Source organism: Mastomys coucha, unplaced genomic scaffold (genome assembly GCF_008632895.1).
Source record: "Mastomys coucha isolate ucsf_1 unplaced genomic scaffold, UCSF_Mcou_1 pScaffold7, whole genome shotgun sequence".
NCBI classification, from domain to species: Eukaryota; Metazoa; Chordata; class Mammalia; order Rodentia; family Muridae; genus Mastomys; species Mastomys coucha.
Window position 1 is genome coordinate 97,100,001 of NW_022196913.1, and position 14,227 is coordinate 97,114,227.

The window sequence follows — 14,227 nt, forward strand, 5'->3', positions numbered from 1 at the left end:
AGCAGAGTGGACACTCCTGTCAAATGCACATAGAACGTCCTCCAGAACAGAACATGTTCTAAACTATGAGAAAGCCTTCATTCAATAAGTCTAAAGGAGCCTAAGTCATGCAAAATATGTTCTCTGACAATGGTAGAGTACACTTTTAGAATAAGCTGAAATAAATAAAAACAAGAATTTTAAAAACTCTTTTAAGTATATGGAAATAAAGCAGTGCAGTCTTAAATAAGCAGTGAGCCACAGAAGAAAAAAACCCCACATGATGTGAATCCTCAAGCATTGTAGGAAAATGCTGCTCTTAATGGAAGTGTTAGAAATAGAAGTGTTTCCAGGTTGAAAAGGAAGGGCTGGAGATATGGCTCAGCGATTAAGAGCACTGTTCTTTCAAAGGTCCGGAGTTCAAAACCCAGCAACCACACAGTAGCTCACAACCATTTGTAATGACATCTGATGCCCTCTTCTGGTGTGTCTGGAGGCAGCTAAAGTGTACTTACATATAATAATAAATAAATCACCGGGCAGTGGTGGCACAAGCTTTTAACCCCAGCACTTGGGAGGCAGAGGCAGGAGGATTTCTGAGTTTGAGGCCAGCCTGGTCAGCAAAGTGAGTTCCAGGACAGCCAGAGCTATACAGAGAAACCCTGTCTCAAAAAAAAGAAAGAAAGAGAGAGAGAAAGAAGAAAAGAAAAAAGAGAAGAAAAGAAAAAAGAAAAGAAAAGGAAGAGACTACTATTCCAACTGAATTGTCTGGACAAGGCAAGCTTCACCTCCTGACCAAGAGGGTATGCTTAGAAGAGTGAACACACAAACACAGGAAGTGCATTTGGCATTTATTCTAACTCCGGTGGTAACTGGATCTGTTCCCTAGTCTGGAGTCCAGCCTCATAATCTTAATTAAAAGAACAGGCACACAGGAAATAATGAAAGTTGAAAGGGGTCAGTGTTGGAAGAAGAAAGAAGTCACTGCTATAGGATATCAAATTCCTGGAATGCAGCAATGGATTTTTGTGTAAACAAAGGAATTACTGGGTAGGTGGAGAAATAAGGCATTTGCATAAAAGTCTCATAACTGGGGAGAGATAAAAAGATTTCAACTTCTGTCCTAAACAGAAGTTTTCTAGTATTTGATAGAAAAATCTCACATTTGATATTTCTTTCAGAAGGAGCTAAATAAATGTACTATGGCTATAGCTCATGAGTAGTCATTTCACTGTTTACATTTACAGAACTATAAATCGATATGTAAAAGGACAAGGATGGCCTGGCAAGACGACTGCATCAGTAAAGGAGCTTGCAACCAGGTCTGACAACCTGAGTTTCTTCCTCAGAGCTCACATGGTGGAAGAAGAGGAGAGACACTGCAAGTTGTCTTCTGGCCTTCACACCTGCACTATGGCATGAGTGACCTCGCCCCTAAAAGATAAATGCTTTTCACAAAACACAAGAGACTCGGCAATTATGAACGTTTGGTGGTTTTGCAAAAGATCTGGGTTTGGTTCTCTCCTTCCACCATGGGGAGCGAGGGGGTCTGGGAATCCTGGTTGTCAGGCTTGGTGGCAAACATTCCTTTACCTTCCGGGCCATCTCTCATAAGAATAGCAATTCTCTCAAGATGATTCAGGTAATCAACATTTTCTAGACAAAGATTTCCATTTTTGAGAGTTGATAGAATTTACTCTACTCACATCATTCTTTATTTTAAAACACATTTGCCTTCTTGGATAACGAAGCAGCCACGATGAAAGTCTTTTCAAGAAAAGGCAACAAGGAAGCTTTATAACATTCCACTTCCCACAATAGTATGTCTGTTAGTGCTAATTTGTAAGTAACACTAGATTTTTTTGGAATCCTTTCTGTAAACTCAATCCATTTCAAATTCATTTTTTAAGAATTTTACGAGCATTGCCAGATTGGCGCATGCCTTTAATCCCAGCACTTGGGAGGCAGAGGCAGGCGGATATCTGAGTTCGAGGCCAGCCTGGTCTACAGAGTGAGTTCCAGGACAGCCAGAGATACACAAAGAAATCCTGTCTCGAAAATACAAAAAAAAAAAAAAATTCACGAGCATCACTAAAGAGAGTGTATAAAGTTTCCGGAGGATATCGTCTCATTTCATGACTTCTGCTTCATAGAATTCCTAATTTTCCTAAGGAGGAGCAAAGCGCAAGGGGACCATAACCGTAACAAACATGGCGGCCGAGGCTTCACAACAACCTACAGCAACCTAAATGCCATTCACTGATCGCAGTAATACTCTAGAGCTGGGTTGTTTATTAACGTCACTTCCTGTGCGCCGTAGCGGGGAGAAATTAGCTCCTCCGGTCGAAGCAGCAACTTTTCAATAGAGATCAGCCGCACAGGAGAATCCCGCTGATGGGCACCGAAGGGATGCGAACACTAGCGACATGGAGAGAGAATGTGAGACGTCTGTAGTTGTCGCAGTTGTGACTGAGCCTCGGTTCGCCCAAAGATACCGAGACTATCTCGAGAAGCAGAAACTCTTGGATAGACAGCACCGTGTGGAAAAGCTACGGGATGGCACGGTGGCGCTGCCGGTGCTGGCGGAAACCCTTTCTGAGCTGCATCTGCAGGAGCTGAGGAATCGCGTGGCCCCTGGCAGCATCTGTACGCTAACGCAGCTCCTGGATCCTCTTCCTTCTAAAAAGGCCCGTGTTTGTTCACCTGCTCAAAGACTGTGTCTTGAGGTGAGGCGTTGGGTAGAGGACCGCGGAGTGGCGTGGTCCGCTGAATTGGAGGCAGATCTGCCCCGATCTTGGCAACGGCATGGTGACCTAATGGTGCTTAGTGAAGACTGCTTCCAAGCCACGCAGTGGAAAAGTCTGGAACCAGAACTCTGGGAGACTGTTGCCTCAGCCCTTGGGGTTAAACGTTTGGCTAAACGAGGGCGAGTGTTACCTGATGGTACTCGAACTCCGTCGGTGACTCTCCTGCTGGGTGACCATGGCTGGGTAGAGCATATGGATAATGGCATCCGGTATAAGTTTGATGTGACACAGTGCATGTTCTCCTTCGGAAACATCACTGAGAAACTTCGAGTGGCATCCCTGTCCTGTGCTGGCGAAGTGCTGGTGGATCTCTATGCAGGGATTGGTTATTTTACATTGCCTTTCCTAGTTCATGCTGGCGCTGCCTTCGTACATGCCTGTGAATGGAATCCTCATGCTGTAGTTGCTCTAAGAAACAATTTGGAGATCAATGGAGTGGCAGACAGGTGCCAAATACATTTTGGGGACAACAGGAAACTGAAGCTCTCAAATACTGCAGATAGGGTAAACCTGGGGCTCATCCCCAGTTCTGAAGAAGGCTGGCCCATTGCCTGCCGAGTACTTCGGAAGGATGTTGGGGGTATTCTGCATATCCACCAAAATGTGGAATCTTTCTCAGGAAAGAATCCACAGGCACCTGGAAACAGTAACATAGAAAAAGAGCCTTATCCCCAGAAAATTACGACTGATAAACAGGGAAATGGAACTACTGGGAATTTCAGGGGGGAAGTCTCATCAGCCAGCAAACCAGAGTGGCAGAGATGGGCAGAATCCACAGAAACTCAGATCGCCTCTCTTCTTCATCAAGTGCATGGGAAACCATGGAGGACACGAATCCTGCATGTCCACCCAGTGAAATCTTATGCCCCCCATGTGGATCACATAGTGCTAGATCTGGAATGCCGCCCTTGCCCTCTAGTTGGCTAGAAGTGGTAGATTTAGTAACACAGTAGAGCCACATGAGTGGCCCTTAGTGCTTCAGCTAGGGCTGCGTTCTCACCCTTCTGTTTTCTAGTGACATTTTAAAGTGATTTGTGGTCTGAAAATGAACTCTAGATTGATCCAAAGAATTTTGTCTTCTGTTGATCACATTGAGAATGTATTAAAGTATCAGAGGAAAGCAATGTGACTCATTAAGATAGGATTCATCTGTGCAGACATGAATTCTGCATTTTTACCTTAGCTTTCAGTGATCTGGTCTTAATATTCATTTGGCTTTGGATTTATTTGCATATAGAGTTTCCTTGAATTGAACCACGTGGCTTTTTTTTTTCTAGTAAGTGATACAGTCATTATTAGAGTGAAATACAGTATTGGTCCCACAGATTACTAGCTACATCATGTGAAACCAACTGGTAAGCCAAGATCAAAATAGGGAAGCCAGTATCCATTTCTACAGATGTTTTGTAGTTTGCACTAAGTGACAGTGGTCTGCACTAAGGTGGCAGCCATGGGGACTTAGAAAGTACTAGGTTGGAAAAAAATCAGTGTGACCAAATTATGAACTCCAATTTGAATCATTAATGTGATGGTACTTTGTTACTGAGACTAAATTACAGAGGAAGGGACAATAAGTAGAGGCAACTTGAATTCTATAGCATTCCTCAGTAGAGTGTCTATGTGTGGGCGTGAGAGGGTATTAAATATTAGATCTTTTTATTTTATGTTAAAGAGAGTTAAATACTTCTCTGTCCCAATGCAGTAACTCATGCCTGTAATCTCAGCATTTGGAAGGCTGAGGCAGGATGATTTCTGTAAGTTTAAGGACAACCTCGTGGTACAGAGTGAGACCTTGTCTTAAAACCAAGAGTCACTTCTCTGAACTGTAGGGAATCTAAAGTTCTAGCCTTGGGCTGTACAATAGCTGTACAAAAATCCTAAGATTCTTATAGACCTTAAACTTTAGATTTATCTTCTTTCCCTGTTCAAGAAGCTATCGGAAGAGCTTGCCTTTTGTCACATGCTGTGAATAGGCAGTTGGTGTCAGGTGTAGCTGGTAGAATTCATTTCACAAAGAGTTGTTCAATCCTGAGTCCCACACAGCCCGGTTACGACAGGAAGGGAAATAAAGAGAGCTGGAAAGGCAGAGCACTGGTTTCCCACAGTATGACTTGTACCTGTAGTGGTCAGGTAAGCTGGTGTTGGTGCAGAGATGTAGCAGGCATTGCAAGGAGGCTGTTGAGTTTTCACACTGGAGATGTAGCATCCAGGTATGCTAAAACGGGACTACAGGACTTTTTATTTAGGAAATTCTTGAACAGCAACACTAGCCCTGAAAAGTCTTTCTTTTTCATTAAAAATAACACACACACACACACACACACACACACACGATGTCTAGAAGCAGCAGTAGCAGCTGTTGCTACCATAAGTAAGAAACATATTCCGCAGTTTTCAAACCATCTGATTATAAAACCTGAAGGCGATCTACTAGTCACTGCCATTGGCCACTAGGATAGATAATCGCTGAGGATCACACCGAGCTCTGTTTTGATGCACTTTGAAGCCCTGTGAGCTGGTTTGCCTGATGAAGGAGACAGACAACGGTGTCGTTTCTTCCTTGTCTTGCTATATAACCCGGGCTTTACATGTCTTGGGCATGCCTGCTTCTCTCTTTCTTGCAACAGTGGCAATAAGGACTGTTAGTGCCTTTCCCACTAAGCACAAATATTCAGTGCCTTCTATGTAATAGGTACAGAAAATAAAGGTCCATTAGGTTAAAGAAGGTCTTCTCCCCAAGGAGCTCACGACTTAGCAGAAATTACACAAGTCCTCAGTGCTGGGGTGGAGTAGCCGTCACACGATAACTTGCTGGACAGATGCAAAAAGGGGGAAGAAAGTTCTGACAAATAAATAGAAGTCTACGTGGAAGTGGTATTTGAATTGGGTGGGTGAGATTTTGCTGGGTGGGAAGGAGGCAGAGCTAGGCCCAAGTTACGGTGCGCCGGAAGTGAGCCACTGTGGTTTGCTTGTAACAGGACATAGTGATGTGCATGATGGCAATAAGACTGTTGTGAGCAGTGTCGTACTCAGCAAGCTCCCAAGGAAATGTTATCCTACGACCCCACTGCAGACACCTGCTTGTACCATTCCTTTCTCAGAGAGTCCTTCCTGGGTTTGTCTGAATTTTCATACTTCTCACTGCCTGGGTTCCTCTGCACTTGTGCACCAACAGCTTTCCATATTGGAACTAAAATGCTAACGATGCTAATCTGGGGCTTTAATACAAGGGAGATGAGTCAAGCACCACTTGGGGACTGAGGCATTGCCTTTTGTCATATGCTGTGACCAGGCAGTTGGTGTCAGGTGGAGCTGGTGGGATTCATGTCACGAAACATTGTCCAATCTGAGTCCCAGGTGGCCTGGGTTATATAACAATACAGGAAGGGAAATAAAGACAGCTGGAAAGGCAAAGCACTGGTTTCCTGTTATCCAGGAACTAAATGATCAAAGATGGGCTAGAAACCCCTGATTGGGATTGAAGTTTTCTGCAACAGTCAGGTAAGCTAGTGTTGGTGCAGAGATGTAGCAGGCATTGCAAGGAAGCTGTTGAGTTTTTACCCTGGAGATGTAGCATCCAGGTATGCTAAGATGGGATTATAGGACTTTTATTGAGGAAGTCCTTCATCAGCAACACTAGCCCTGAAAAGTCTTTCTAATCTTTTTTATTAAAAAAAAAAAATCTGCAACTCCCCAACCCCTGACCATGGCTACCCAAATCTGTTTATGCCATAGTTGGGATTTTTTTTTTCCTCAAAGATTTATTTGTTTTGTATATGTGAGTACACTGTTGCTGTCTTCAGCCACACCAGAAGAGGGCATCGGATCCCATTACAGATGATTGTAAGCCACCATATGGTTGGTGGGAATTGAACGCAGGACCTCCGGAAGAGCAGTCAGTGCTCTTAACTACTGAGCCATCTCTCCAGCCCCAGGTTTTTCTGTTTTGTTTTGTTATGTTTTGTTTTTTTGTGTTTTGTTTCCTTATAGGTAGGAAATGTTTCTTGTATTCTGAGTAGTGGACTAAATATCCTTATGACATATTTGACAGACAGTAGCATACAATATAGGAACCATAATAAATAAGCAACCACACAGCAGTGTGACAAGTAATAAGGGCAGATAATGAATCAATAAATAACAGCAGCATGGCAATGCTCACACCTAAAATTGAGACCTTTGAAATCAAGTGTTTTCATTTGCTGCTAATGCTGCCACCTACTGGAAAAGCCATGGAAATAAAAAATCCATCACAAACGGTGTTACTGGAAGACCATTCATAAATAACACTAAGAGCCAGCAATATACTGGGCAGTGCAGTAAAACAGTGGACAAAGCCAAACCAAACCCAGACTCCACGAACCTCGTAGTGGAAGACCAAATAGTCACACAACACTACATATAACCTTCCGTGTAATCCACAGTCTAGCAAGTCCTGGGAGGGAAAGTTCTTGGTGCAACAGGAACCTATGATTAAAAGCACACGACTTTAATTCCAGCACTTGGGAGTCAGAGGCAGGTGGATCTCTGTCAGTTTGAGGAAAGCCTGGTGGACATAGTTCCAAGACAGCCAGGGCTATGTAGAGAGCTCCTGTCTCAAAAAAAACAAAAACAAAAACAAAACAAAAAGCCAACAAGTAACAACAAAGCCCAACTCCTTGGAATACGTGATGATAGGGTCCAAGGAGCACAGGCGTGATGGTTCCAGAATTGAGGATAAAGTACACAGTTGTGGAGGAGGAGTCTGAGGGACTAAAACCAGTTTGAGTATATGATATGGAGGGGAAAGAATAAGGACTGAAGGTAAGAGAGGAATGTGGCGCAGTAGGTCTGGAGGCATACGCCTGTGATATCAGCATTTGAAAGGTGGAGGCAGGATGAGCAGTTGAAGACAAGCCTTGATTTACATGCACAATGCTAAATGAGTCCCTGTCTCAAGAACATCTAAATAGAAACAGACATTATTGGAGAATTTTAAAATGAAAATGTTACATGGCTAATACAAGTTTTACACATTCATTAAAATCCTAGAAATGTTTTTTTTCCCCCTCAAAGTCTCTGTAATCAAGAGTGGTCTCAACATGATCCTCTTAGCCTTCTGAGTTCTGGAATTATAGGTGTGCACCACCATATGCCTGGCTCCCTAGTGTGCTCTTAGCCTAGGAGATGCTTCAGTGGGTAAAGAATTCACCATGCAGTTAATGAGTTCAGATCTATAGAGTCCAGCATAGCACACACCTGTAGCCCCAGTGCTCCTGGGTGAATCGGGAGATGGAAACAAGAATCCCAGGAAGGCCACAGACAAGCTAGCCTGGGCTACTGGGGACACTGAAGACCTGGACACAAGGGAGACATCCTAACTTGTCCCCTGACCTTCACACATGTGGTGTGTCACATGCATGTCTACACACCCACAGATAGATCACACACACAAATATACTCCGCTCCCCCAATGATCATGGTCCTTTCTCCAACTGTGGGAAATGTGGCCAGGTCTCCACATTTCCCACAGTTGGTAAGAAGTTACTACTAAAGGAACTAGCCTGGACTAGTATGTGATGCATATGTTAATGTTATGCAAATACTGTTGCCCTCATAGATAATGAGGCCAACAGTTGGGATGTATTTCTTCTTCCATTTTCTAGAAAAGTTTGAGTACACTTGTTTATCTCCACACTATAACAGTCCACCCTGTGAACTATAGTTGCCTTGGGATCCCAGCCTGGTCAGCCTAGACTCTCCAAATCCAGGCCACAGGTAGACACTTTCTCCAGACAGTAGTAAATAGGAGTAGTTTTGACTCGCCTACATTGCTTTCCATGTCTCATAGATTACTGTCCTTCAGTGTCTATGACCAATGAATTAACCATTATGTCTAATTTTTTTAATACTATTTAGATTATAGTAACTTTTGTATATAAAATTTCTAGCTTTAATTGATTATTTGAGCGATTCATTCCAATACATACGTACATATCCTTTTGTTGAAACAGAAACCTGAACATGGAGCATGTAAGAATTTCATGCTCTAATAATTGAGAATGCTGATAAAGTAACTAGTGCAATATTAACAATGCAATTGAAATCTCTTTCTGATTAGGAGTAACCTGCAAGTTTTCTTGATCGTTGATCACACAATTTCAATGGCAAAACAGATCTCTGGGTTTTTAAATGTCGAAGCCTTCCAGTAAAAGGCAGATAATCGTGAATGAACTTAAGGCCAACACTGAATTTTGCATTCCCACATGTGCACTACCATTAGGTAGACAAATAGAAACAGATTGGTAGAAGGTTGCCCTAATTTCTATCTTTTAGTTATGTTTACTTTTAAAAGATCTAGGCTCACATAATATAAAAACTGAAGTATAGGTAACAAAGCCAGTTATGAAAAAGATGTCAGTAGCCACGTACTGTGATGAAGCAGTTCTCAGCCTCAGTCCGTGCTGATTCCCAACAATTCCAAATGAGCCTATAGCCAAAGGAGACCCAAAGGCCTAGCCTGTGTCCACCAGCAGAAGCCATGAGGGTATGTGTGGGGCTAAAGGCTCAGGCTGCCGGACCACAAGTTTGATTTTATGCTGGAGAGACATCGGTGTGTGTGTCTAGTCTTGCCATAGAGTTAAATTAACTTTCCTACCCTCTCACCAATAAAGTCTGAGGAGATCTAGGTAGTCGCGGTGTGCCACAGATGGTATTGTGTTGACTGGGCCAGACAAACAATAAATGGCATAATGTATGTCAGAGGAGATAATCCCCAATGAGACCAGCAGCCTGTTACATCAGTGAAAGACTTTTGACCCCAGAAGTTTGATTAAATGATACAGTATCTTCCTCATAGCAAAAACTAACTCTTGCACATCATCCAGTCATTTCACCAGAACTGTTCTATCACCAAAGAAGTACACTGAGTTCTGTAGGTCTCTGGTGTAAGCTACAACTTAGAAATCTTGGTTCTGATTCATAAACTGGCTGACAAGGAGACTGACCTTCTCAGTGGGATCCAGGGAACTTGAGGCTTTCTGGCTTGTCCAGGCTGCAGTGTGATTTAGCTCTGTTGTCTGGGACATTCAACCCAGGAGACTGTGGTAAGGGGAATTTGTGATAAGAATCTGTGGAAGTTCACAGCAAGCTCTAATGGGAGAATCGCAAGTGAATCACTGACCTACAGCAAGGTCATCTCTGCAGGGGACAGCCATACAGACAAGGAAAACAAAGTTCTATGCATGCTAGTGGGGACTATGCATCTTGTGGACTATTGGTGACTATACACCCAGCTTCCCATGACAAACTGGGTTTTATCAGAATTAAGTCAATCCATCACATCCAGAATTGATGATGTTGATCATTCAAGATAATTTCCACAGTCGGAGGAAACAAGAGGTACAGGAAGATGCTCAAACTCCCGTATCCTATATGTAAATCTTCCCAATGCCTGTCCCTCAGTTCAAGTTACAGACATTTGGGAGGGATGTATCCACTCTAAACACCGTCATATGGTACTGTGTTCCATGTACATAGGCTACTGTGCTTTGGGGGATGGCAAGTAGATGTAGAATTCCCACAGTGATAGCTTGAATAATGGCTTGGAATAAATTCATATCCTAATATCTGGAATTTACAATGTTATAATAAAGTAATGATATCAAGATAGGGAAATTGTCCTCGAGGACCACTACACTTACTAAGAGGAGCAATGTAGTTATTTAAGTGAGTATGGCTCCCATTTGTGAAGGATTAGGAATAGTGGCCTTGTTGAAGAAGGTGTGCAACTGGAGATGGGCTTTGAAGTTTTAAAAGCCCATGCCATTTGCAGTTAGCTCTCTCTACCTCGTGCTTGTTAGCAGATATAAGCTCTCAGCTACTGCTCCAGTTCCATGCCAGTCATGATGGTCATGGACTCAGTATCTGAAAATATAAGTCCCAACAAATGTTTTCTTTTATAAGATGTCTTGGTTATGTTGTCTCTGTACAGTAGTAGAAAAGTGATTAAGATACCCAGCCTTCAGGGTAGGAAACAGCAGCAATAGGAAATTAACACATCATCCCATCTCTCCTAGTAAGCCATGAGGGGAGCCCGTGATTCTCATTCCACCGTTGTGGGTCTAGAGGTCTTGGTTTGTAACATAGGAGCTAGTTCACCAAAATACATATAAAATTAATAAAATAAATAATAATAATAATAATAATACTCTTTAAACTTGCCAGGGCTTCTTGGAGGGTATTTATTTCTGGTCCCTTGTGCCAAGAGAGCAACAGGCAAAGAGAAGCCACATCCTAGTTGAGGTAACTAATTTGATCATGAAGAAGTACCGTCATGCTGCAAGGGTATGTTGTATACCTGCCACATGCATTAGCAGTATCATAAGGCTTTGCTACCCAATGCCAGGAGTAAGACAGTCAGCTTTCAGAATGGCAGAATATCTTCTCCATAAAAACACATGAAAATGTTCTCCAAAACTGTCAAAATGGGCTTTTTATGAACTCTGAAAATTCCTAAAGTCTTATAATAACAAAGCATACTTTTTAAAAAAAAAACAAAGTTAGATTATAATAAACAGAGAAGCGTTTTACATTACTGTACTCCCCTCACCTCTAATACAATGTTAAAAGGTAGTGGAGAGCCTAGGGCTGTTTCTAACTAGAGAAATTGCCCCTAGAGCAAGGCTTCTTAAACTTTTCCCCCTTTTGCTCAAGAATTTTTATGCAAAGTCAGTTATATAGCAATATAATAGAGGTCTAGATGTCAAACACTTTCTATATTAAATCATAAGAAATGTACTTAATTTTTAAGTTTCACATCTATTTTATCCTATTTTCTTTATAACTTCAAGCACTTAAAGGTTTATTTCCATAGGCCTTAAGAAATGGGCAGAAGTTATAGAACAATATTCCTTAACCCCCCACACACACAAAATAAAAAATTTTCATAGTTTGATAAGTGTGTCCTAGAAGTTAAAAAAATTCTTAAGTATTGGGGTGACCTTAGCTGTAAGTCACTACATTTGGGCTATAGAACCTGAAGAGGCCACCTTCTGTAACCAGACAGGAAACCAGTGGAGTGACAGAGACACCAACCTACCCACAAAACTTTCAACCCAAAATGTATCCTGTCTACAAAAAAATGCAGGCACAGGGAATGGAGCAGAGACTAAGGGAATGGCCAACCAATAACCAGCCCAACTTGAGACCCATGCCATGGCAAGCACCAATCCCTAACACTACTAATGATACTCTGTTATGCTGGCAAACAGGAACAAGTTGTCCTCTGAGAGGCTCCACTTAGAGTCTGACTCAGACAGATATAGACCTCCACAGCCAAACAGTGGATGGAGCTTGGGGACTCTTATGGAAGAATAGGAGGAAGGATTGTGGGCCCCAAAGGGGTTAGGAACTCCACAGGAAGACCAACTAACTTGGACTCTTGGGGCTCTCAGAGTATGAACCACCAACCAAAGAACATATCTAGGCCTCCCTGCACATATGCAACAGATGTGCAGCTTGGTCTTCATGTGGGTCCTGAATAAGTAGAGTGGGGTCTATCCCAAAAGCTACTGCCTGTCTGTGGGATATGTTCTTCTAGCTGGGCTGCCTTGTCTGGCCTCAATGGGAGAGAAAGCACGGAGCCTTGCAGAAACTTGAAGTGCCAGGGTGTGTGTGGGGGGACACCTGGGGAGGGAGCTCACCTACTCAGAGAAAAAGGGGAAGGAGGATAGAGGAAGGATTGTGGGAGGGGGATGACTGAGAGGGGGGCAGTAAGCAGGATGTAAATTCAATAAGTTAAATTTTCTTTTTTAAATTCTTAACACAACTTTACCATTTATTAAAAACAAAAATAAGTTTATATACTAGTGAGATTTTATTTTTATATAAAGAATTAAATTTTGTTGGGTGCATGAGATGGATCAGTGGGTAAGGCACTTGGCACTGAGAGGACTAAGTAAGACAGTTGCCAGGCTGACTCCAAAACACGCTACACACTGGACGTTTGGGAGAGTATGCCTAAGTTACTGTTTTCTAGAAATGAGAACCTGGATCCAGGAACCTATGGTCAGCCAACCACAGCTGCGGGTCACAAACCACCTTCAACATCTTTCTTAGACTGATTTTACACTTGGCAGTCCTGAGAATTCAGCTTTGCACAAATAAAGCATAAAATGGCAGAGATATGTTTGGAAGCATTTGAGAAATTGTTGAAGTTCTGTCCAAAGATCAAACCAGAATTTACTTAGTCACTTTCTTATGAAACACAAGCCAACAACTCAGTGATGTTTAAAGCCAATGGCTCCAGCACAGTGTAAGGCAAAGGCCAGAGCCGGGTTGGTGATACTTGCTGAGGAACAACTGTAGGAAAAATGCTCTTTGGGTGGTTTTGTTGTTGGTTTGGTTTGGTTTTGGTTTGAGTGGATTTTTTGTTTTTAGTAAGTAAACTATTGTATTTAAGATAAAAAACCTTTGTCTATCTAATAAAAATGATGTCATTCATATTCTCAAATGTGAGCCCAGGTGTTTCAAGTTATGGCATGTGCCACGCAAAACACACGTGTGTGCAGCACCAAAGTTGCAGTGAAGTCCTATGAAACACACAAATGAGCCCTTCCAGAAACACCTGTCTGGCTCATTACACATTTGACTTTGAATTAATGTTTGGCCATTCCATGTTCAGAAATCTCTCACTGTTGCCAAACATTTTCACAATCTCATACCTCAGGTATGCAATTCTACATGGGGTGGTGACCTACAGTTCAACAAGATGGACTCTGGGGTGTTTCACTATTAGATGGCATGCTGTAATTCATTAGGCAAGGAAGGCCTGCTGTCCTGTTATTCACTAGGGGTTTTTAAAAAAATCCTTTCCTGCCAGGCGGTGGTGGTGCACACTTTTAATCCTAGCACTTGGGAGGCAGAGGCAGGTGTATTTCTGAGTTCGAGGCTAGCCTGGTCTATAAAGTTGAGTTCCAGGACAGCCACAGCTACACAGAGAAACCCTATCTCAAAAAAAAAAAAAAAAAAATCCTTTCCCCATTGTATCGTAATGTCACTTTCATCATGAGTTGGGTAACTATATGTTGGACTTTCCTTACATTTTCTTGTTTGTATTTCGAGACAGGGTTTGTCTGTGTAGCCTTAGTTGTTCTAAAACTCAAGTCTGTAGACCAGGCTGGCCTGGAACTCAGAGATCTGCCTCTCAAGTGCTGGGATCAAAGGCTTGTATAACCAATGCCTGGCTTCCCTACATTTTCTATTCAGTTTAATAGGTTTAGTTACCCTTAGCCATGCACCACACCATGTGTCTTCATTATTATACCTTTGGACTAGGCCTTGATAGCTTATAGAACAAAAGGGGTGGGGATAAACAACTTTAATCTCAGAACTCAAGAGGTAGAGGCAGGAGTATCTATGTAAGTTCGAGGCCAGCCTGGTCTGCAGAGTTAAGTTCCAGG

At 42.4% G+C, this 14,227-nt stretch overlaps 1 protein-coding gene across 1 annotated transcript; it reads left to right on the top strand.

Annotated features, from left to right (window-relative positions):
* Positions 1-2,197: 2,197 nt before the first annotated feature.
* Positions 2,198-5,650, top strand: Trmt12 (tRNA methyltransferase 12 homolog). The gene has a single exon (XM_031359296.1). The coding sequence runs from the start codon at positions 2,406-2,408 to the stop codon at positions 3,711-3,713; it is 1,308 nt and encodes a 435-aa protein (XP_031215156.1). The 5' UTR covers positions 2,198-2,405; the 3' UTR covers positions 3,714-5,650.
* The last annotated feature ends 8,577 nt before the right edge of the window (positions 5,651-14,227 follow it).

What these genes read in the sequence shown, in the direction of transcription:
- Trmt12 (XM_031359296.1), top strand. Translation starts at nt 2,406, where the DNA reads ATGGAGAGAGAATGTGAGACGTCTGTAGTTGTCGCAGTTGTGACTGAG.